Source organism: Aquarana catesbeiana, linkage group LG02 (assembly GCF_042186555.1).
Source record: "Aquarana catesbeiana isolate 2022-GZ linkage group LG02, ASM4218655v1, whole genome shotgun sequence".
Taxonomy (NCBI): domain Eukaryota; kingdom Metazoa; phylum Chordata; class Amphibia; order Anura; family Ranidae; genus Aquarana; species Aquarana catesbeiana.
In genome coordinates this window covers 726,399,108-726,424,955 of record NC_133325.1, presented here as the reverse complement: position 1 = coordinate 726,424,955, position 25,848 = coordinate 726,399,108, and the positions used below count along the sequence as shown (strand labels likewise).

The 25,848-nt window shown below is 40.1% G+C and overlaps 1 protein-coding gene across 4 annotated transcripts in view; it reads right to left on the bottom strand.

Annotated features, from left to right (window-relative positions):
* ROBO1 (roundabout guidance receptor 1) overlaps positions 1–25,848 on the bottom strand; it is a 1,646,584-nt gene that overhangs the window by 104,737 nt on the left and 1,515,999 nt on the right. For all 4 annotated transcript variants that reach the window (XM_073617022.1, XM_073617020.1, XM_073617021.1 and 1 more), the window contains 6 exons: positions 21,258–21,429; positions 17,277–17,482; positions 14,844–14,925; positions 11,169–11,337; positions 10,882–11,048; positions 2,735–2,856 (listed from right to left, as the gene is read on the bottom strand). In XM_073617022.1, coding sequence (XP_073473123.1) covers positions 2,735–2,856; positions 10,882–11,048; positions 11,169–11,337; positions 14,844–14,925; positions 17,277–17,482; positions 21,258–21,429 — 918 coding nt within the window. The remainder of the gene's footprint in view (positions 1–2,734; positions 2,857–10,881; positions 11,049–11,168; positions 11,338–14,843; positions 14,926–17,276; positions 17,483–21,257; positions 21,430–25,848) is intronic.

Below are 25,848 nucleotides of genomic sequence, written 5' to 3'. Positions count from 1 at the left end.
TTGCTGTCTATGTACCAATTGGGGGGGGGGGCTTTCTTCCTTTCCTGTCTAGGTGACACAACAAAAAGTTAAAGGCTCCCGTATACCCTGTAAATCAGCTGTACAAGTCCAGCATTCATCCTAGGGCTTGTACAATCTTCTTTATTGTTCAGTGGGGTAAAAACAGCATTGATAACACTGTTCTAACGCATTTCATCCAGGAACATTAGGCCTCATGCACACTGGTTTATCATAAATGCTGTTCTCCTGAAAATCACTGGTAAAAACTCACCTAAGCTGTGTTTTTTCAAACCACCTTAGCAGAGTTTAGAAGTTTTTGGGGTATATGTATTTAATTGGCCAGAATTTTTATTTATTCTGGCCACTGAAACAAATGCTGAAGTGCTAAAAGTGTCTAGGTGCATTTAGCAGCGTTTGGCGTTTTTTATGCCCAAAAGCTCTTCTCCTGAATGAGATTCTTCTGTGTTCAGAGAAGGAGCTTTGACTGCCTCTAAACTCTGCTGCTCATAAAACCTTTCTAAAAACCTATGTGTGCATGGACGCAGGCTTTTATTGAGGTACTTTCAGGGGCTTGGGCAGAAAAAAATGCCAAAAGCCCCAAAAACGTCTATTTAGGAGCAGCACTGTGCATGAGGTCTTACTCATAGCAAGTTTTTACCCTACTGAACAATAATGATGATTGTACAAGCCCTAGGACAGGTGCCAGACTTTATGTACAGCTGATATTACTGAAAGAGAATGAGATTATATATTGTATTATATCTGTTCAACAAGTGCAAGGAATACCCATTGATCCTTCCAGAAATCTTGTCAGCTGATAACTTTCTGTGCTCACTGCCTGTGTTACATTCTATTTAGTTACATTGTTCCCAGCTATCTCTGAGGACTACAGAACTCCTTCCCTCAATGTTATGAAGAAGGTGGGCGGATGTTTGTAGTCCTGTCCTTGGATGACCACGCTACTTCTCATCAAAGTATGGGGACTATGCGCTTTTACCATAGGTCCAGAAGTGCGTTACTGGCAGAATCACCAGGCTAAAAAAAAGGAGAAGAAAACAAATGCATCCACCACATCTAAGGACTGGCAAGAATTGATGTACTGTATGTATTGCTTGTTCTTAAGTTAAGATGTATTTTATCCCTTTCCCACTTTCAAACCAAAACTAAATAAAAATATAGCTGCGGTTTTAAGTTGTGTACGTCTAATTTATGTAGTTCAAGAGGAAACAGTAAAAAACTATAGGTGAGGTATAAAACCTTTTGACTAAGACTGTGTAAACAGCAATAAAAATTAACAGAGTGTAGTAACCTGCAGAAGCCTTAACATTTGTTAAGATTAGTCACAGCAATAAAAGATACTGATTGGTTACTATAGATGACTGCACTTAGGAAATTGCTCTATGACTTAAAAAAAAGTGTAATATGGTTTATCTATAGTGAAATCTTCTCCTGAAACTTCTCCTGAAACTTGGAAATTAGAATTATTGTAGCAAACCAGTCTTTAAATGTTACTACTGTACTGTATTAGTTTCCTTGTTAGTACAGTACTAGTTTCTACACTCTTCATTAGTAACTATATTCCATAAATTCTACTTTCCCTTGTGAATATAAGGAACTTTGTTCGTGTATATTTTTCACAGTAATGTATATAAACAATATATACATATAAATATTTCTTTTGACAGGAAATTAAATCCCTGAGAAGGATTTTGACCATGCACGTCGAAACGCGTTGGAAATTTGCATATCAGATGTTTGACTAGATATCATGTACTGTCATATGGTTATATAATGTTATATCATTTTGAATGATGTTGTATATCTCCGACTCACAGAGCTCAAATTTAAATGTTCATGTGTCTATACTATGCTGCTATTTTTCAATTAAAAACTTTTTTAAATACATTCATTAATGATTGTAATTCTGCTGCGGAAAAACCCTATTGGGGGAGACTTCCCCATACTGTATTAGTTTCCTTAATTTCTCTTTCATCTCACCTAGTAATCCTGCATATAACACCTCTTCTAGGGTGGCTATGATCACTTCTTCACTGTATCTATAGAGGGATCCAGGGTTGCCACCCAGATTGGACTACAAACATGTCTGCTTTTGTTCATCTCCATTATATGGGGCAGGGGGCACAGGCTGGTTATACCCAAGCTAATCAATCGATCAACTTGATACATTCAACCTGCCCATACATGGTTTGAATCTCGGCTGGTTCCTGCTGAACCGGGCTGAGATTTGAATCGTCTATGGCCAGCCTTAGTGACCAGATCTAAGGACTTAAGATGTAATATAATGGGGTTGATTGACTAAAGGCAACTAGACTGTGTACTTTTTAAATGCAGTTGCACTAATTTTCCCCAGAACTTGATGAATCTGGTAAAGCTCTGTTGATTTCCATCATCCAATTATGTGCAAGCAAAAGTGCTATTTCTAAAAAAATTCCTTATTGGGTATTCTTTTTAAAGTGAAGTTTCACCACATTCACAAAGCTCTGGGGAAAATTAGTGCAACAGCACTTGCAAAGTGCACAGTCTATTTTCCTTTTGTAAATCAGCCCCCATATCTTTTTGTTATTGGGTTTAGATATACATTAAGCCATTTTAGGACCCATCTACTGCCTACCTAAACCTCAACCATTTCTTATTTGAACTGTGTTTAATTGAATTTGAATGGAGTCTGAAGAAGCCAAGTTAGATGGGATGGTGAGTGTTCATATCCACTTACTGTCCAATGCACTTCAATGGAAGAAGAAGAGAGGATGGTGGGATTGTGCAGGTGTAACACCACATCTCCTAGTTCTCGCTGGACTTGTTTATGATCCACACCCTGAGCTGTAGGAGGGACATCTGGAATAATAATAAGAAAACCTAGTAAGGCTCAGATCATGTATTTATATAGGAAAATGATAACTCAGACCTCCTATGATGCTTTTCTGTATGAATTAAGACTATTATATATAACACTTGATAAATAAAATGAAGGAAAAGAAAATAAAACTGTAAAATAATAGCAAGAAAAGAAAACTGACCCTGCATCTTTTTTTTTCTTTCTAGTGGCAAATGAAAAAAGACTAAAAATAAACAGCAACAGGAAAACTGCATTCCTATAAAGTCCAATTAAAATTATTAATCAAATCCTCCCTAAATAATCATAAAAACGTTAGAGAAATTTTTTAGCCGATTCCTAAAAATGCATATGCTTCCTTAATGCCGTGGTATTGCTCATAAGGCCTCCGCTGAAGGGACTAGGAAGAATGCCAATAAGACAGAACTGGCCAAACAACAACTGCCTTAACATGGTTCCTTCCCTTTGGCAGAGATTAATCAGAGTGGTTTATTTGATTAAAGCAAAAAATGAAATGTACAAGAACATATTTAAGTAAAAGTCCACAATAAAGTGATATTTAATTGTTGGGCAGCACATTGGATTAATGCTTAGTCCTTCTGCCTTGCAGCGAAGGGTTCCTTGGTTTGAATCCCAGCCAGGACACTATCTGCATGTTCTTCCTGTTCATGCATGGGTTTTCTCCAAAGACATTGGTAGGGTAATTGGCATCTGTCTAAAGTAGACCTAGTATGTGTATGTACAGTATGCACGTGAGAAGGGGTCTTAAATTGTAAGCTCCTCGAGGGCGAATGCCAATGCATAATATACATAAAGCACTTGGTAAATTGTCAGCACTATATAAATATCTGTAATGAATAGGTAGAGCCATGTAGGCTGAATCAGTCCATGCCTTGGTTTTAACCAGTCTCTTGGGTATTCCAACAATGAGATCTCACTGTCATAATTCCCAACTCCTGTTCCTCTGGGAGTTCTTAGTTTTCTCATTCACTTTTGCATGTTCCAGCTCCTACCCTTACATTCTCTGTAATATAAAATTTGGAAAACATTCAACAGCCAAATGGGCACTCCCTTAGTATGGCTGCAGCAGGTACTCAAGCAGTCAAAATCAATGGCTCAACTATTAACTATCAACTTTCTTTCTATCAACCTGTCCCCACATGACAAAGTGCTAGGTGTAATCCTGGATTCTAAACTAACCTTTCGGACTGACATCCAATCACTGTCCAAAGCTTGCTGCCTCAACCTACAGAACATCTCCAAAATACGCCTCTTTTTAACCAATGGCATTACAAAACTTCTAATTCACTCTCTGGTCATCTCCCGTCTCGACTACTGCAACTCCCTCCTCATTGTCTTAACTTTTAATAGGCTATCCCCCTTCAGTCCATCCAAGGCCATCTTTAATATTGATTGGACCCTGGGCAAAACTTTTCTTGGGGCCCCCTCATGCAGTTTCGCTCTCCACCTGCTCTGAGACATACAATAAATAGCAGCTAGACTCAAAATCATTTTACTGAATCAGATCAGACAGCTATTGTGATTGGTTGCCAGAGGTTACAGTGTATCATTACCGCTCACTGACTGGTTGCTAAAGGTTACAGCACACATTACGGCTCACTGATTAGTTGCGAGGTTACAGCACAAGATTTCTGCTTGTTGATTGGTTGCTAGAGATTATGGGGATATGACCTCAGGGGGGCATGATAGACATATCAATGCCGCTGGCCGCTGCTATTTACATATGAATGGCACCACTACTTACATATGAATGCCGGTAATTTACATGTAAACACAGGGTCTGCAGGTGAGTCATCTGTACACAACAATAGGGCATAGCTGGGCAGCACTTCACACTGAGATATTGGGACACAGCACAGGACTAAAACCTCAAGGGACAAGGGAATTTAAACCAGGATAGTTGGCAAGTATGAGGCAGCTGCTTTGGGCCCCACAACAATGACAGGGCCCAGGGCAGATGCCCCTTTTGCCCTGCCTTAAAAACGGCCCTGAGTCCATCATGAATGCTGCTGCCAGACTCATCCACCTTACCAACCATTCCGTGTCTGTTACCCCTCTCTAGCAATCCTTCCACTGGCTTCCGCTCACCCAAAGAATAACATTCAAGATTCTAACAACAACTTACAAAGCCACCCACAATTCAGCCCCCAGCTACATCACTAACCTTGCCTCAAAATACGAACCTAATCGTTCTCTTTATTCCTCTCAAGACCTTCTTCTCTCTAGCTCCCTTGTTACCCCCTCCCATGCTCGCCTCCAGGACTTCTTCTGAGCCTCTCCCATCCTCTGGAACACCCTACCCCAATCTGTCTGACTATCTCCTACTCTGTCTACTTTTAGACATTCCCTGAAAACTCATCTCTTCATAGAGGCCTATCCTGCCCCCACCTAACAACTGTACATTTATTTTCTCCATCAGCCCATCCTCCACAGTTATTACCTTTTGTATCTCTTGACCCTCCCTCTAAGATTGTAAGCTCTAATGAGCAGGGCCTTCTGATTCCTACTGTATTCAATTATATTGTAATTGTACTGTCTGCCCTTACGTTGTAAACTGTTGGCGCTATGTAAAACCTGTATAATAATAAAAATAATAATAACCCCTCCAGCATCTGCCAACTTGAAATGTCAGTATTTGGATAGACTTAATCTGAAAAGAAAAAAGTCATTCTAACTTTCTCGCGGAGAATCAGAAAAGTAAAAGAACAACACTGGGCTGCAACTTCTTTCCATATTTTTTGAACAGATGTAAAATATTCCTGTGTGTATGTTAATGATGCCACAAAGGGAAAATACTGAGTCTTACTATTCCAACCAGTCAGATTTTTTTTTTCTCAATTTAATTTCAAGTGAAATTCTACACAAGAAAGAAATTGAGCTTTTCTCTTATCAGTCACAACACCTGATTTTTGCACTGCAATAGACTTTTCTCGCTATAATGGGCCCAGTGTACTTAGTGACCATTGAAGAACATCCCTTCAGGAGCAGATCTGTATTGCTGTACATGAGGATAAATGACACGGAGGAGAGAAGGCAGTGACATTCCTCCCAGCTGCACTCTGTCTGACCCGCTCAGAGACATGGTGTGGCCAACAGGAATTTTATATCTCACTGTGACACCTCGGAATAGGTCAGGCTCTCTGGGAATTTAGTAAAGCTGAAGAACATGAACAGTTGTAGAAAAGAACGGTTTATGTGAATTCACAGTAGTTGGCAGAGTTCTCCTACAGACTCCTATAAACAGATTATTAGAAATGTTTATGCCACTTTTAAGAATTATGTTAACGGAATACTTCAACTCAAACAAAATAGCTGTGATTGTTTAAATCTATTGCCTTGCAGAATGTTTTGGCCTTTTCTTCTATTAAATCTGAACTCCAGGCAGGTATAAAATACACAAAGCTCTCTTTTATATATATATATTTATACACACTTCCAGTAAGGCCAATTCTGACATTCCTCTCCTACATGTAAAAAAGATCTTTTTTTTTTTTTTTTTGCTAGAAAACTACTTAGAACACGGTTAAACATAATTTTTTTTTCAAGCGGAGGCCCTAGGAAATAAAATGGTGGGTGTTGCATATTTTTATGTCGCACGATATTTGTGCAGTGGTTTTTGAAATTTACGCAAATTCTTTTTTGAAGAAAATTCACTTTAATGTAATACACAGAAAAACAATATAATACCCAACTGTTTGGTAAAATATAAAAGATAATGTTACGCCAAGTAAATGGATACCAAACATGTCACACTTTAGGCTGCCCCACGCATATATACTGCCACAGGGTACCCTTCGGTGCGAAATCACAAGCCTATACATGATTTAGTTTCCTGGGTCTAGGGTGCGCTGATCGTTCCTGAGGCAGATGGAACAGTGGTCTGCCTATGTAAACAAGGCAGATCGCTGTTCTGCGACAGGAGAAGACAGAGATCTTTTGTTTCTGCACGGCAAAAACACGGATCTCTGTCTTTTTACAGTACAAGCATACCTCCCAACTTTTTGAGATGGGAACGAGGGACACCTATTAGAAGAAGTATATAGGCATAGGACACACCCTCTACCACGCCCCTTTTAAAGGAGTATTAAACAAAAAAAAAGATTAGTTAAACCAGCAAGTGCTTTTTTTTGTGTTTAATACTACTATTCCTTTATATTGGCTTTTGAAGTTCACAAATGCAGCAATTTAGAAATTGTCATAAATCGTGACATACCAAAATCAGCAAAGTGATCATAGTAACACACTAAAAACAGCGCTAGTGTTGAGCTAAACGGATAATGTGGCCAACTACACATGCAGAAAAAGTCCCTCAAGAGAGAAGAGCAGTAAAAATGATGGTTCAGATAGTGTTCATAGGTGATCAAAAGTAGAAAAGTTCAGCGTGCACCTTCCACCGATCCATCCACTTCCACCCTGTGAGAACACACTCCCCTCAGGGGGTTAAACTCACCAGAGCCTAGTAATAATAAGCATCCAAGAAAAGGTAAATCCAAGCCACCAGCCACTGTCTGCTACCCTCCAGAGGAATCCAAGATGGTCAAGGCTCATATATCACCAAACAACAAAAGATAAAGCGCACATAGCGTAATCCTGTTTATTATATATATAGCCCTTCACATCACACAAAGATCCCCCCTTCAAACATTATACGTACATTATAAAAGCAATCAAAAGAGCATATCACAAGGAAGCATTTAGACACAGCACTTCACCGTAATCGACTCCAGCCGGTTCCGCTTTCCAGGCACCAATTTCTGACTTCCTGGTTGCAGTACAGACTGTGGTGGAGCGCAATCGTCACTTCCGGCGTCGTGTAGGCCACGCCCTGACGCGTTTCGTCATATCCTGACTTCAACAGTTGAAGTCAGGATATGACGAAACGCGTCAGGGCGTGGCCTACACGACGCCGGAAGTGACGATTGCGCTCCACCACAGTCTGTACTGCAACCAGGAAGTCAGAAATTGGTGCCTGGAAAGCGGAACCGGCTGGAGTCGATTACGGTGAAGTGCTGTGTCTAAATGCTTCCTTGTGATATGCTCTTTTGATTGCTTTTATAATGTACGTATAATGTTTGAAGGGGGGATCTTTGTGTGATGTGAAGGGCTATATATATAATAAACAGGATTACGCTATGTGCGCTTTATCTTTTGTTGTTTGGTGATATATGAGCCTTGACCATCTTGGATTCCTCTGGAGGGTAGCAGACAGTGGCTGGTGGCTTGGATTTACCTTTTCTTGGATGCTTATTATTACTAGGCTCTGGTGAGTTTAACCCCCTGAGGGGAGTGTGTTCTCACAGGGTGGAAGTGGATGGATCGGTGGAAGGTGCACGCTGAACTTTTCTACTTTTGATCACCTATGAACACTATCTGAACCATCATTTTTACTGCTCTTCTCTCTTGAGGGACTTTTTCTGCATGTGTAGTTGGCCACATTATCCGTTTAGCTCAACACTAGCGCTGTTTTTAGTGTGTTACTATGATCACTTTGCTGATTTTGGTATGTCACGATTTATGATGATGTCTTTGTATTTTTAAACGGCTGCTTCTCTGCCTAGTCTTATCTGAGACTCTTTGTCGCTTAATATTTCAGTGTCATTTCACTTATTTATTTTGTTCCCTGTTTGTTTCACATTCATTACTGCTCTGGTACTGCTAGGGCCCTTGGCGCTGAGTGGTGTATTTTTAGGCCTGCAAGTACACCCTTTTACAATTTAGAAATTGTATGAAATGTTTAGCACTGGGAAACACGTTCTGAAAGCTAAAAAGTGCATTTTATATACAACTATACAGATCAGACCAAAATGAGGAGGAAAGAGGGACAGAGGGACTTTGTTCCATATCAGGGACAGTCCCTCAAAATCAGGCACATTTGGGAGCTATCGTACAAGCACCCCCCCCCCCCCCCCCCCCCCCAGTTAGAAAGCACTCCAAGGGAACACTTTTAACCCTTTGATCGCTCCAGGTGTTAACCCCTTCCCTGCCAATGTCATTAGTACAGTGACAGTGCATATTATTTAGCACTGATCACTGTATGGGTGTCACTGGTCCCCAAAAAAGTGTCAAAAGCGTCACTTAGTGTCCGATTTGTCCGCCGCAATGTTGCAGTCCCACTATAAGTTGCTGATCGCCACCATTACTAGTAAGAAAAAAAGGTAAATAAAGGTTGCATAAATATATCCCATAGTTTGTAGATGCTATAACTTTTGCGCAAACCAATCAATATACGCTTATTGGGATTTTCTTACCAAAAATATGCACCATAATATATATTGGCCTAAATTGAAGAAGAAATTAGATTTTTTTACGTTTTTTTTATTGGATATGTTTTATAGCAGAAAGTAAAAAAGATTGTACTGTGTGAGAGCTGTATAAATCAAAATTGAGTTCAAGCAGCTTACAGTATATGTATTTTATCTGTGTATTTAGCTGTTTGCATGGAGTTGAGCTTTATGCCCTGTAAAAGTTTTAAGTGAACCTGTCATGCTCACTTTATACCAATTGGGATTAGTTTGCAAGTCAATGATAATGTTTAAAAGGAAGTCATTTATAGCTAGCAGATTTCTGCTTGCTTAGATCTTATACTTTGAGAAACAATTTTTATTGGTTGTTCGTGGACTACACTACTGATCTCATGACTTCAAGTCATTGCATAGGTCACCATATTTGCCTGCTGTAAACAAAGCAGCTTTTTGCTTTCTTTTAAAATAATTTCTGTTAGTGCTGTTATTTTAATTGTACTTGCTCAGTGTGAGCCTCTATTGATTAGGAAAGTTTAGAGCATTAATTGAGTTGATTGGGGGGGCAAACTTCTAGATGTGGATGGCTGGAGGTGAAGGTACCTGTAGGCTTTTTACTTCCTACCCGCCATAAGGGAGAAAGTTTATATAAGACCACGTCTTTCGGGTATCTAACCATGCAAATTTTTATGGCGGCCATAGATGGGTCAAGTCTTGTCTGGTTCAGGAGGGACCAACCCAGATTTGATCCATCTATGCGCAGGATGATTATATCCAAATCAATCTAGTAATCAACTGGGGTACAACCAGCATGTTGGATTTTTACACAATAGGATGGTACTGGCGCAGGTTTGTGATCACTGATACTGGGAACCATTAGTCTATAGGTGGGCAGTATATGGTAATGGACAGAGGGGAAAAGTCATATGAAGTGATTCAGCAGATGATGATCCTGCAATGGTGGTGGACAGTCCAAAACTTAGAGCAAGCCTCTTCTAGGATGTAGAAACACACTCCAGGAACATGTAGAGAAAGACAGAAGTAAAGTCACTTTCTAAGTGCAAAAGTGCTTGAAAAAAGAATGTGCCTGTCATCAACGTCATCAGAGCACACAGAAACGCGTTGCGGTCATTTCCAGTGAAGTCACACACCCGCCGCTGAGGTCCACGTGCATTTCAGTCCTCCATCGTGGTCCGGTCCTCACACAGAGCCAGTATTCGGCTTCCGCAGGAGACACAGCAGAACACTGTACACACAGCAGCCCACCAACATGCATGGAGGCTCACCCTTGCAGGATATGCCTGTTTTTACTTACTCAAATGTGAGTGCTTTTATACGTTGTTGTATTAAATGATATACAGTTTGCAGTTAGAAGGCGCCTCTGCTTCTGTCTTTCTCTACATGTTGGATTTTTAGCATATGATTACTGTCAGCGGCTTTAGCCGTTAGCAGTAATCACTGTGGGGGAGATTTACTAAAACTGGAGCACTCAGAATATGGTGCAGCTGTGCACAATAGCCAATCAGCTTCTAACTTCAGCTTGTTCAATTAAGCTTTAAAATTAAAGTAGATTGGTTTCTATGCAGATTTTGCACGATGTAGTTTTAGTAAACAACCCCAGTGTTCTTCAGGAAGGGACAGCTCTCCATGCCGCCCCACCGGGGGAACACAATAGCTCCGCAGGATGAATTCCCCATCAACACTGACTGACCCATGGTTGCAGGAATACAATCTGCATAATCTATGGCCTGCTTTACTGTAGCTTACCTTGTGTTTTTACAGGATCCGATATTGGACTTGGATCACTCAGTCCATAGGCATTTGCTGCCCTCACAAGGAAGAGGTAGATTGCAGCGGGCTTTAGCCCCTTAACAGCAAACTTTTCAGTCCTGACATTTTCTGCCACTGTCTGCCAGCTGCTTCCAGATGCATGACTGAAATGAGAAAAGCAATCCCATATATATATATATATATATATATATATATATATATATATATATATGAGCACATAAAAAACTTAGCCAACAGTGCTGTGCATTCATCTTCTGTCCTACCTGAAAGCTTCTATGATATATGATGTTGGTGTTGCACCAGAATTCAAGTTTGGTTGCCAAGAAAGGGTTACTGTGTTCCTGCTGACATCTGTGACTTCTGGTTTGGAAGGGGCACTTGGGATGAGGTTGGGGTCAGTAGCTCGTGGAGGTTGTACCGGAACACCAAATTCTAGTAAAGAAAGCACAGCTTGAAATGAACAACATGTCAAAGTATTAATAATTTATTTAACCATAATTGGTATTTTATCCTTCTTCATTACAGAAATGTTCTGCTATATGAAATTAGGCTTTGTTAACCTCATCTGTTCTTTCATTTTTTTTTAGTCTAAGCCGAATGTGATCTTGTTCTTTTTTCTTCACAAGAGGTAGGGCTTTGTTCCAGTACCATATACACACAAAAAGACTCTTCAGTGTTTTAGTTAACATAAAATATGGCAAAGATATTAAAAAGTACATCTTTTGATGTTTGACCTATAAAGAATTTTACAAGTTCCACATCCTATTTTTATATTACCCTAACAAAAACACAGTGAACATTACTTTTCACTGCCAAAAGTGAGGAAGTCAGGAAGAGAAAAAATATATACAGATTTCTATTTGCAGCTTTGAAACTATGGCCAGTTTGACTGCTATTACTGTGACCACATGTCCAGAAATTACACTGGTTGGCTCGTGGCCATTATTATGGGGTCACAGCTGGCCACTAACATCTTAAAAAAGAAGTCCCTTATACAGTTGCCTTGTAAGAGATATAGGGTCGATTTACTAAGACTGGAGAGTGCAAAATCCGGTGCAGCTCTGCATAGAAACCAATCAGCTTCCAGTGTTTTTTTTTTTGTCAAAGCTTAACTGAACAGGCTGAAGTTAGGAGCTGATTGGCTACCATGTACAGCTGCACCAGATTTTGCACCCTCCAGTTTTAGTAAAGCAACCCTCTTTTTCTGATTAGTGAAGATCTGTCATTGTTGCCCAAAAAAGACAATCACTGTATATTTTCCAGAGAAAATGTAAAGGTGATCCAACCGGTCCTCATGGCAAGTTGTACAGTTATTTCTTCAGGCACTTTAAAAAAAAAATCCAAAAATTATGGTTTTATCTGTGGAATTTTAGTAGATCAAAAATCAATTCTAATTTTATTCCTATTCAAATTTCTTATTTGCAATCAACAATTTTTGGAATAATTCCTTAAACTGTGTGATGTAATAACTGTATAGATATGAACTGAGGATTGAAAGGAATCCCAATATAAGCGGACAGTGGAAAAGGTATCAGTTACTAATTAATGCATTTATTAAAAGGCACAGGATGCAGCTCTTACGCTGTATCCTGTGCTGTTTAATAAACCAACAAATATGTTTTCAACGGTCTGGTTGTGCAGTGAATCCTTTTGCATTCTCACTGCATATTGCCAAACAGATGAGCCAGACCAGCAATCAGCTAAGATTCATCTGGAGTGGTCTGGTTCATGCTCATTTATACAGAGATGATTTATTTTTTATTACAGGTACTTATATAGCACCAACAATTTACACAGTGCTTTACATATATATTGCATATTCACCTCAGTCCCTGCCCTCAAGGAGCTTACAATCTAAGGTCCCTAACTCACATTTATACATACACATGTTAGCGCCAATTTAGGCAGGAGCCAATTAATCTACCAGCAGTCTTTGGAGTGTGGTAGGAGTACTTGGATGAAACCCACGCAGCCACAGTGCAAATGCCAAGCAGCTGGTGATATGTTTGGGATCTGAACCAACAACTCTAGCGCTGCTAAGCAGAAGTGCTAATCACTTAGCCACTCTGCTGGGGATTCTTACATTTAATCAGGTGTGTCAAACACAAGGCCTGTGGGCCAAATCCCACCAGTTCATTTCATGTGGGCCTCGCACCTAGGGCTTTTTTTCAACTCAAACGTGGCAGAACTCTGTTCTGTTACCTCCGGTTCTTGCCCTCTGCTTCCTACTCACCACTGTCACTTGTAAACTCAGGATCCTTCTGTGTTTACAAGGACAAATTTCCTCTTAGCAGCCCTCACAGATCTCTGCCTGACCTACACTTACAGCAGGGACAAGGGACATACAGGTGCAGTGTGGGATGGGGAATCACATGGTAAGCTGCATTGAGATCCCCATCTGTGCCCAGGTGCACAGATGCCGACTAATGATCTCCCTGCAAGTGAGTGAGGGATGCAGAGCCACCTACAGCGTCGGGAGGTACTAGAGTCGGGCTGGGTAGGTGAGATGTAAGGAAGCTTTTGGGGCGGGAATATGAGGGCTGGGAGGGAGATGTTTGCAGAGGTGGGGGATGGGTGAGAGTGATGCAGAAGTCAGAGCTGAGGAGGGGTGGAAGAGAGTTATGGACAGCCTGTGAAAGAAAGCTCAACCCTGCATACTGTGCATAGCACACCCCTAAATCCTGCACTCTGTATGTAGCGCACTCCTCAACCCTGCACTCTGTATACCCCTGAACTTTGCACATAACATACTCATGATATTTATTGCCCCTTTAAGATCCTGACACTGTGCAATTTGGTCGCATCCACAATTTGATGCTGTTCGTTGGGGGTCATGGTTGAGTTCCTGCACATATTTCCCTTAGAAAAGAAAGTCTTACAAAAACAACCAGCCCTTTAAGGGCAACCATAATGCTGATTTGGCCCATGATTAAATTGAGTTTGACACCCCTGCATTAAATCATGCACTAGAGCTGGCATATGTAAAGTACATAAATTAGCATGTATATGCTGTGGAGAAGGAAAATAGGGGTGCTGAAAGTCACCTACTGGATCCTGCAAACGGAGAACACCATTGCAACTGAACAAGGTTTTTAGGGTTTAAATTAATCTTTTATCTGAGATTGGTAGGGTATATACTGAACAAAAAGACATGACATCAGCTGAAATAAACCTGTTGGTGGTTGATGTTCAGCTCATTTCTATGGATGTCTTATCTCATAGCAACTAATCAGATGTAAGTGTAGTCATAAATAGCCCAATGATAACATGCAACTGAGCCTTACTTGCAGTTGTGGGGCTATTTTTGACCATTATGTGGGCTATACAAAGTTTCTCCAACATTCACAGGTACTCAGCAGGTTTTTCCACCCATGGAACGCAGGAAATAATCAAAGTGCAACACTATCTGTAACAGTTAGGTATTAAGGTGGGTCTTGGCATTCAGGTATCAAGTTGTCTTTGCCCAATGATTAGATTCATTGTTTCTATCTTTGAGCCTCGCTGAGAGTAATAGAGCTATTACTGACCACTATGTGGGCTTAAACACATTTCTCCAATAGTCCAAAGTACTATCAGGTTTTTTCACCTACAGAGCTCAGGAAATAGTCAAAATACCACAAATGTGATGCCATCACCTACGGTTAAGGATCAAGGTGGGTCTTGGCATTCAGGTATCAAGTTCAAGTATCAAGTCTTGATCCTACTTAACAACCATCAAATATATAACCAACATAAATTCCAAAGAAGATATCTGGCCATCTCCAGTTTTAAGTTATTTAGTATCATAAGAAATCTAAGACTGATTTGTTTTAATTTGCTACAGACCAAGACTCTCTGCACTAAGTTATAATATAACGGAGAGAGGAAAAAATAAATTCCTGACAAATCTGCAATAAAAAACAAAGTAACAATTAAACATTTTTATTGGCATTTGCTACCTTGAATCTCGATGTATGCACTCCAACTGGCTTCCCCGCTTGGAGTGGATGCAGTGCAGGTGTAGCGGCCTGTGTCACTTAGCTGAAAAGAAAGCTTGAAATTAGTATTTGGGGCGGTCAGAAATGCATTGGGATGGAAAAGCAATTACTGTTCCATCTAACAGAGGATGCGCTTGGCTTTGGTTGGAGAGCTATTAGCTGTTCCTGGGAGCCAATTTGTTTCATGACTTCAAAGAAGTGGCAAAATACATTACTTTATTTGTCGAGCAGAATTAATAATAACCTCTATCAGTCTAATTAGACAATTACACATGCAAATATTTGCTGAAAGTAAATTCATGTCAAAGGACAGAAGTAGAACGAGTGCGGAATTATGACAATCGATAGCAGGCATTTAAACCACAGAATACATCATTTTGTTTTATTTTGTTTGTGCATTCGTTCTAGCAATATCAACATTGTGCTGCTAACAATACATTCTGTGGGTATTACGGCCAGCACAAAAAACAGAGGCGCAGTAAATAAATACTAAGGAATAAAATACAGCACATTTCTGATTAAGTAAGACTGGGCAGAATATATTATACAAAGGCAGATACAGCTAATACTGGTATTTTATTGGTGCACAGTATTAAAAGTGTTTATTATTTAATGTGTATGTCAAGCCAAACATTTTTTTAATACATTTTAGATAGAATGGGAATGGATTAGAACACCTGTTAGATTTTTTATTGCTATCTGGGGTTTCATTAGAGAGATTTCCCCTCACACACACTTTAACACAGATGAAAATGAAATTGCCTTTTTAAATATAGTAGAAGGCTACAAATCCATTTTATTATGGCCTGTGTCTCTGTGGCAGATTTTGCCCATACTCTCTCTCTGGTGAAACTCTTTTCACAATGATGGTAAGTTCTACCTAACAAAAGCCCCAGATAGCAGTAAAAAATGATAGGGGTTCTAAAACACCACCCACCTTATCCAAAATTACAAAAAGGAAATGTTTTGGCTAAACATGAAGTTTAATTATAAAATATTTATATACAGTATTTTGTGTCATGAAGTGACGTATTTGTGAAAAAAGCCCCCAATGACTGAAAAGTTCACAGACCTTTCTGTATTTGTTTTAAAATAAGCATATGTCTCTCAGAGAAGCTGACAAAGGTTCAGCTTTCTTCTGCTTGATCCAGTAATTAACTGGTAGTAAGAGAGCAGGAATTTCTGTTAAATGCTTCATAATTCGTCCATACATGGATCCAAATTTGGCCAGGTCAGCAGGGACTGGCCAAAGTTCGATCCATGTATGGGCACCCTGCCTGTCAGATTTTCCCTAACAATTAGTGCCACCAGGGGAGACAACGGGTGGTTAAAAAAAAATCCGGCCGACATTTAGGCCCGTGTGTATGTCAGTCTGTCCGACAGAAGCTGGCCATTTGGCTGGCTTCTGTTAGACGTGAATGCTGGAAAAACAGCAGCCGACCGGCCCCAGATCAGCGCTTTCAGCCAATGGCAGAGAGCGCTGATTGGAGTGTTCTGTCCCTATCAGAACACAAAAGCTCAGTGGGGGGGATATCACCAAACTAACCTCACATGGTTAGTACAGCGGCTCCAACTGGAGCTGATAGGTTTTCTTTCGCTCAACCTGAGGGGTTGAATGAAAAAAAAAAATGAATAGTGTGTACCCAGCTTAACACAGACATGTTGCCTACAGTTTTTCTTTAAATGGTCAGTCCATTCAACACTGGCCTTCTCGTTCACATCAGTGCCTGACCTCACAAATGTGCTTTTGGAAGAATGGTCAAACATTCCCACACTCCTAAACCTTGTGGACAGCCTTCCCAGAAGAGTTGAAGCTGTTTATAGCTGCAAAGGGTGGGCCAACTCAATATTGAACCCTACGGACTAAGACTGGAATGACATTAAAGGTCATGTGTGTGTAAAGACAGGCGTTCCAATACTTTTGGTAAAATAGTATATATGTGCTTTGCTCAGATTCCATGACTGAGGTTTACAACAATTTTAAGGATATTGTTTATACCTTTATTTTTTTGTAGATAGTAGATCTATGTGGTGGGTATGTGGCCCTGTGTGGCCTAAGTTTTGGCGACCTTGACTGTATAGACACCACTTAGTTATTGTTTTGTCTATTGTAAAACCTTAATAAAAATAATTTTTAAAAAAAAAAGGATATTGTTTTCGTGTCACTTTAAGTTGCTTTTTTTTTTTTAAAGATAATGTTTTTGTTTTACAATGGCATGATCCCGCTTTTTAATATTTCTCTTTTAGGATACAAGCCCAGTGTCACTTTAAGTTGCTTTTTTTTTTTTAAAGATAATGTTTTTGTTTTACAATGGCATGATCCTGCTTTTTAATATTGCTCTTTTAGGATACACGCCCAGCAATGTCTAAGTGACTGTATGCCTTGTAACGTACCTTAGCATATCGGATCTGTAATGCTCCACTGTCCATCAGTTTAATACGTGAGTCCTGAGCTGTTATCAGGATGCCATCTTTCCTCCAGTGAATTGTGGGAACTGGAACTCCGGTAGCTATACAATCCAAGATTAAAGTGCCATCCACAGCTACTGTCTGGTTCTGAGGACCCTGGCGGATAACTGGAGGAGGACGGTCAGCCACCACTGCCAAAGTAAACAACAGGAAATAGATGTCTGCAACTGGAAGCAATTTTCTAATCCATCAAGCAACAGTAGTTGCTGTAGGCTTCAAAACAAGCTAAAGATAATTAAGCAAGTAATTAAACCAGAAATCATACATTATTCAAGGGGAATTTTCATGATAAGCATGACACAGAATACTGAAACTGTATCTCTTGTTTGAAGGAAAGGATGTTCAGGACTTGCTGGCTTTATTCAGGCAAAGAGAAAAAAGAAAAGATTCAGAAATGGAAGAGGAATTCACTTCCAATGATTTAATAGCTGAAAGTGCTGAGTGGTAAAATATAGAGTTACTCTGTTCTCATCCACAAAAATGACACAGTGGGGTGAAAGAAAAACATGAGTTCATTTTGGAAGGATCGGTTTATCGGCTTTTATACTAGTGTAAAAACAGATGTTTGCATGGCAAGCCAGAAAGGAACATCAACACGCTTCTCAAATATATTCTGAATCTTAAGGTGACCATCTTGAATTCGCATTTGGCACCAGCTTTTTTCCTGAATATTAACATCCTTGAATAGTAGATCCTCAGTTTACTTAAGTCTGTTATTTTTGTTTTAATGGTTTAAGGATAGATTTGAGATTTAAAAGGATTGAATAAGTTTTTTTTTGAGTCTTTAAAGAACAGGTGCGCTTAATAGAAGAGACAGCAAAAGTATGATGTGAATACATCATCCAGGAAGACACATTAGAGGAAAGAGCTGGGGGCGTTATCATGGGGAAAGATGAAATTATATATTAATCGGTACTTTGTAAGGTCATTTGTAAGGTCATTTTTACAGATATTTTTTTTTTATTTCTGTACTTGACCTTTTAAAACTTCTTTGCGCTAGGCCTTCTTTTGATTTTAATCTCAGATGAGGATTATATCTGTTGTGGAGTGCACTGAATGAGACATTTTTTAATATCCCTTATATAAATGTTTTGATTTGTGATTATGCTTTACTCGCTTTTTTGTTTTGCTAAGGTTTTTATTTTCTATCCCATTCTTTTGTTAGGGCTCCTTCACACAGATGGCATTGCCTACTATCCTCTGAAAAGTTATCTGTGGTAGATCATATACAGACTTATTTTACCATTGTGGGTTTAGTAACACTTTAATGCCACCCGTCAAATGATGCAAACTGAGTTAATATGGCTGTAGCTGTAAAAAGCATAGTGGTTGCAGATATTTGTGCATCCCCATCTGACTACAATAATAGAATTTAGCTGGGTAGTCAGGGAGCCAGTAAAACCGTGGCTCAGCAGCCCTGGTTTACCACCCTCTCGCCACCCATGTGGAAGAGCCTTAAGGGGAAGGAATAGAAGAATTGCATATGGACATACCTACAAATCCACACAAAACCGATTTGGGCCTATGAGCTCTGGAAAAGTCTGTTGTTCCTAAAGCCGCGTACACACGAGCGGACTTTTCAACCGGACTGGTCCGACAGACCGAATCCGGTGGACAATCTGACCGTGTGTGGGCTCCATCGGACCTGCAGCGGACTTTTTCGGTCAAAAATCGGACGGACTTTAGATTTGGAACATGTTTCAAATTTGTCCGACGGACTCGAGTCCGGTCGAAAAATCCGCTCGTCTGTATGCTAAGCCGATGGACGAAAACCAATGCTAGTGCAGCTATTATCAATTTCCTTATTTTAGTCCGGTCGTACGTCATCACGTACGAATCCGTTGGACTTTGGTGTGATCGTGTGTAGGCAAGTCAGTTCGTTATAAAGTCCATCAAAAGTCCGTCAAAAGTCCGTCGGAAAGACTGTCAGACCTTTGATGCCGAAAAGTTTGCCCGTGTGTACAGGGCATTAGTACTATCATGGTGACTTTTTTTTTTTTAAATAGTCTTAAAAAAAAAAGTAATAAATTTAAAAGCTATAAATGTTTCAAAAGTTCTTTAGCACCCTTTTCATTTGTGAATAACCTAGCTCTATTAGCAAAAATCAAAGCAGATAATAACTCTGCAGACAAACCTCAAAACTGGCTTCCTGCCCCTATCAATTGTAGACTAGATTTGAACACTGCCTGTCCTAACAAAGGGTCAGACCCCTTTCACACCGAGGGCGTTTTACAGGCGCTATAGCGTTAAAAATAGCGCCTGCAATCCACCCTCAAACAGCTGCAGCATGGTCTCCAATGTGAAAGCCCTGAGGGCTTTCACACCGGAGCGCTGCGCTGGCAGGACGGGAAAAAAAGTCCTGCCAGCAGCTTCTTTGGAGCGGGGAAGGAGCGGTGTGTTTACCGCTCCTCCACCGCTGCTCCCCATTGAAATCAATGGGGCAGCGTTGGGATACCGCCGGCAAAATGCCGATGTTGCGGCGCATTGCGGGCGGTTTTAACCCTTTCTCGGCCGCTAGCGGGGGGTAAAAGTGCCCCGCTAGCGGCCGAAATGCGCCGCTAATCCGCTGGTAAAACGCCGCTATAAATAGCGGCGTTTTACCGCCGGCGCCTAGGGGCGGCCCGGTTTGAAAGGGCTTGGGTTCTGCATTGTATGTGAATGAGAGGACACTCAGCCTCCCTCAGCTTGGTTCCTCTACTTTCACTATGAAACTTTTCAAATTAACTTGCAGTCTACCCAAAGGCCTACTCCAAAGAAACAACTAGAAGGGGAAGAGAGATATATATATATATATATATATATATATATATATATATATATATATATATATATATATATATATATATAATATATATATATATATATATATATATATATATATATATATATATATATATATATATAAATATATATATATATATATATATATATATATATATATATATATATATATATATATATATATATATATATTATTTTTGTGTGTGTTGTAAAAATCAAAATACATATAGTGGGATTTTGTTAAAATTGACTTTAATAGTGAAACTACACTTTAAGGCATCTGGACAGAAGAGATGGCTGTGGTTACTGAAATACCTACTGTACATCTGAGTCTATGGACTGATTTTTTTTAGGCAGGACCTATATTAAGCATTGCTTCAATGAACAGTACCCAAAGGACACTGCTCAATTCCTTAACAAGTTTTTGAGTAACAAGACCAGACCTGTAGGTATCCACAAATACCCATCGCTTGGACTTTTTGCAGATTTTTAGTGTGATCCAGGGCACTACCCCTGGGGTTCGATGCATGGAGTGGGCAAAGCTGTGATGAAATTATTATACTGAAAACCATTTCATTATGGCTTTGAAAATTCCTCATTCCCTTTGCTTTTTAATCGCTACAGGTTAAACCAGTACTCATGTCTCTACGGCTCACCGAAACTTGCCCCAAGGCTTTTTTTTATGCTTTTTCTATTGATTCCATCCATAACTGAGCAATGCCAAAACCACAGTGTGACTTATATGAAGAGTGGATTCTGCTGGCATTCAAACTATGCTGCAATCCATCCCAAAATTTATTTCATATAAGATGAATAAACTATTTTATCACAAAGGATAATTCTTTCCAGAGCTGATGTTGCGAAAATATCAGTAATGTGGCTTTACAAACGTCGCACCCCAGGCTCCATCTACGCACTTTGGGGAACCAGAGAAACCACTTCTGGCGCTGACAACCAATTAGAAAGCCCAAACAGTGCTAATTAGAAGCATGCTGCTCACACAAAGTTGTAAAACAAGGAGATGCTTGGAACAACTCCCTTTTCTTTTGGGCGAGAAAGGATCTCGGAGATAAAGGAATTGCGTGTCCTTGGAAATGACTGAATTAAAAAATATTTGTACTTTACCATCAGTAACCTCCAAATAGGCTTTTGTTGTGATGCTGCCAGCCACATTAAGAGTTTGGCAGATGTAGTAGCCGACATCGGACTTCTGGACATTTACAATTGTGAGGTCACCAGTTTGAGACACCGAGAACCGGCTAGATGACTGTGGAGGCTGATAGGAGAAGAGCAGATTCTAGAAAACAAAGATGCGCTTATAAGATCACGGCTTATAATGATGCAGTAAGTAACACCATGTAAATCAGCTAGTAAACTGTTAATGCTATTCAGAACAAATTTCAGTTATGCTAGCATTTATTATCATTTTTTACTTTTTAATTTTTTTGCAAGTATTTATATAACACAGACAATTTATTCAGTGCTTTACATTTTGTACATTCACATCAGTTTCTGTCTTCAAGGAGCTTACAATCTATGGTCCCTATCTCACATATATACATACAAATACTAAGGTCTAGTACACACAGGCAGAATGTTAGGCAGCAATAGCTGGTTCAATAGAAACTGGGCAATATTTGGCCTGCTTATTTCGGCCAGCTTCTGTCAAAGGGTCATGACCGAAAAAGGCCTGTCGACTGGCTGGGAGTGCTGACCGGACTGTTCTGGCGGGAGGGCTGTTCCCCATAGGGTTTCCAAGTCCAACTGCAGCCTCCTATGTGAGCCTATGCTATGCTTCATATACTCAGGGTCAGCCCTACCATGGGACCCAGTGGGCCCATGGTCCAAGGCGGCATTTTAAGAGGGGCGAGATCTGCCTGTGGGACTGCTGTGAAAGGCTGCTGCCAGTGCCAATTAGTGCCACCTGTAAGTGCCACCTGTCACTGCCAATCAGTGCCACCTGTCAGTGCCAATCAGTGCACCTGTCAGTTTCAATCAGTGCTTCCAATCAGTGCCACCTGTCAGTGCCAATCAGTGCCAGTGTTTCCAATCAGTGTCATCTGTCAGTGCCAATCAGTGCCACCTGTCAGTGCCAGGCAGTGCTAATCAGTGTTGCCAATCAGTGCCAATCAGTGCTTCCAAACAGTGCCACCTGTCAGTGCCAATCAGTGCCACCTAATATCAGTGCCAACCAATGCCATCTACCAGTGTCAATCAGTGCCACCAATCAGTGCCAGGGCTTTCAATCAATGCCCACCAATACCACCTAGCAGTGCCACCTATCAGTGCCCATCAGTGCTGCCAATCAATGCCCATGAGTACCACCTATCAGCGCCCATCAGCTCTGACTATCAGTGCTGCTTATCAGTGCCCATCAGTGCTGCCAATTAGTAAACATCAGTGCTGCCAATCAGTGCCACTAAATGCTGCCAATTAGTGCTGCCTATCAGTGCCAATCAGTGCTGTCTCTCAGTTCAGATCATTGCTGCCTATTAGTGCCAATCGGTGCAGCCTATCAGTGCCATTAGTGCTGTCAATCAGTGCCACCTATCAGTGCCAATCAGGGCCAATCAGTGCTGCCTATCAGTGCCAATCAGCACTGCCAATCAGTGCCAAACAGTGCTTTCTATGAGTGCCAAAAAGTGCCACCTATCAGTGCCAATCATTGCTGCCTGTCAGCGCTGCCAATCAGTGGCAATCAGTGCACTGAGTGCAGGGATGGGGCGATGAACTCAACATCCATGCACATTGTCCACAGGGGGCCGGCCTGGTGGGCACAACTAAAATCTTTTTACGTTTATTAATTCCACATGCTGATCTTTAGTATATTAGGTAATCACCAAACTACTATTTACAATAAACTACTGGAGGTAATATAAAAAAGTGTCAGTAAAAGGCCTACCGCTAAGCACTGTTATGTGTTCCCACACCACGGAAAAAATAAAGTGCAGCGCTAACTTACTAATCAATAACTTATGGTGGAATCCTCTAATGTATGGAAATCTCAATAGGCTTCAATTATACCACAATACCAGTTTCTGATACGCAACTTCACATATAATACACATCAAACTGAAAATAAGACTGTAATACTGTAATACTGTATAAAATGAAACTTAGCAGGGATGGTGGAAACCCCTCCTATAGATATTGGCTACAAAAAAAAAATCATCAGTTTAGATCAATATATATTCTGCTACATAGTTTTGGTTAAGAAAAATTGTAACAAGCGTATATTGATTGGTTTGCGTAAAAGTTATAGCGTCTACAAAATAGGGAATAGATTTATGGCATTTTTAATCTTATTTTCTGATACATTTAATTTTAGTTATAGTGATATAAAATAATGTATGTGGGGGCCTTTTTGGTGGGCGTGATTGTTTTTTTTGGGGGGGGGCAGCATTTCATTCTTGGGCCCAGGCAGTACAATGTCTTGGGCCGGCACTGTATATACTGTACATGTTTGTAACCAAGATTGCCATGGTTTTAAAATAATATGGTGTTTGAACCAGTTAACACGCTTTAACGGATTTAGGGACATTTGGAAAACAAAGATTTCAGCAATGAAGAGGTTTTAGCTAGCCAACCAGCCAGTTACACAGAATGAATGGCTGAATGTAAAAACTGTCACAAACACTTTGGGTAATATTGGTAGAACAGTACATGTGACTTTCACCAAATATTCACTGGTGGTAAATCAATCACTTTTAAAACACATGCACCTATAAGATTCACTTGCAGTGAATTTTTGGCAATTGTCCTCTAAAGTATATCTAAAGCCCAATCTTTTTATTTTAGTTTTGGATACAGTGATGAAATAAAAAAATCTTTAATGGCTGTTATGGTATGATCATCCATTTATTTAATTTTTTTGCATGCTAACCTCATATCGAAAATAAAGAGGTTACTAAAGTTACGAAAATTCTCGTACGACAGAATAAAAATTCGGAAGTGATGTCATGTATTGTATTGTTTTTGTATTGTATTTTCGGACAACAACTGTACTGATTAAACATAAAATGTACAATCTGGTATCGTACAAGAAACATTTTCGTGTTTGTCCCATCAGATAATTGGATAAATTGTCATGATCGGCTCTCGAAAACTGTGTAGTAACGATAAGATTATCGCATAATTGCTTAGAAAGCGGTATTTTTCATATGATTTTCTGCTTGTATGTATGGGCTTTAAAGGGGTTGTAAACCTTCATGTTTTTTCACCTTAATGTATCCTATGCATTAAGGTGAAAAAACACCTGGCAGTGACCGTCCCCCCAGCCCCCCCGTTTTACTTACCTGAGCCCTGGAACTTGACCCGGCGGGGACCCGCTGTCTCTCTACCCGGGGTTCTCGGCTCTTTATTGGATAGATTGATAGCAGTGCAGCCATTGGCTCCCGCTGCTGTCAATCAAATCCAATGACCCAGGGGCGGGGCCGAGTCATATTATGGCTAAAGACTGCTGGACGCAAGGTAACCCCCTCGGGAGAGCGCTTCTCCTAGGGGGTTATCTAGGGTTGCCACCTCATCCCTTTAAACCTGAATACATGAATTACACCAGTTCTGAGGCTAATTTAATGCAGAAAAGGCACCAAGTGAGTTTAATTACCACCTTAATCAGCCACAGAACCTGTGTAATTAATATGTGTTCGGTTTTAAAAAGATGAGGTGGCAACCCTAGGGTTATCTGATGTGGGGAGGAGCCGCAAGAGCCGCCGGGGGACCCCAGAAGAGGAGGTTCAGTGCCACTCTGTGCAAAACGAGCTGCACAGTGGAGGTAAGTATGATATGCTTGTTATTTAAAAAAAAAAAAACAAAAACAAAAAGAAAACAAACCCTTACAATCAGTTTAAATGAGTTCTCTCACAATTTGGAGAGATTTCATCTCACTTACTATTGTCCCTCCAGGGCTGGACATTAAGGTAAATCTGATAAAAAACTGATAGGGATTTGAATCCTTCCCAACTCTAGCCAAAACAAATAACAAATGTTTGGCTTTAGATATACATTTAGAATGGAAATAGCACTACATTTTATTACTATTTTTCCCTTATTAACCCATTTCCACCTAGCCCAAATGTCCCTTTAACATGGTCTGGGAGAGACAGGAAGGATCGGCTGATCACGTGACCATTGTGATCAGCTGTCACATTGGTCACATGACTGAGAGTTGTCCTGCTGGCTCCTGATAATTAGTAGGGACCAAGAGTTGCCTTTGTACCCGTGATAGCCTAAGGGGAGCATTTGGTATAAAAGTATTTAGCTGAGTACAGGTGGCCACTGGGAAACATTTTTTTTTGCATCACATTATGTCACAATGACCTGAAAAATCAACTGGTATGTTGAATGCTTGGGGAAATGTTGTTTTTGTTACATGGGCTTTGGATGTATATCTGAATCCATTATGTGTATGTTCTTAACCTAAAGAGAACTGGAATAAAAGCAGAATAGTCAATCCCCATAGCAACAGTTGTATTTACTAACTAGTACTGGCTGAAAAAAAAGAAACATTTTGATTGCTTGGTATTGACAGCACTTTGCCTTTCCTTTGATGTGAATGCCAGAAATCAACTTCTATTGTGCAAATTCAGTTTTTAAGAAGGCAGTAAAAGGATGAAATGTGAATAGGGTACCATAAAGCAACCATAAGTTATTGTATTTAGAAGAATGATTTCAGATTGGATAATAACTAAGACAGATAAGGGTGCTGATTGGAATC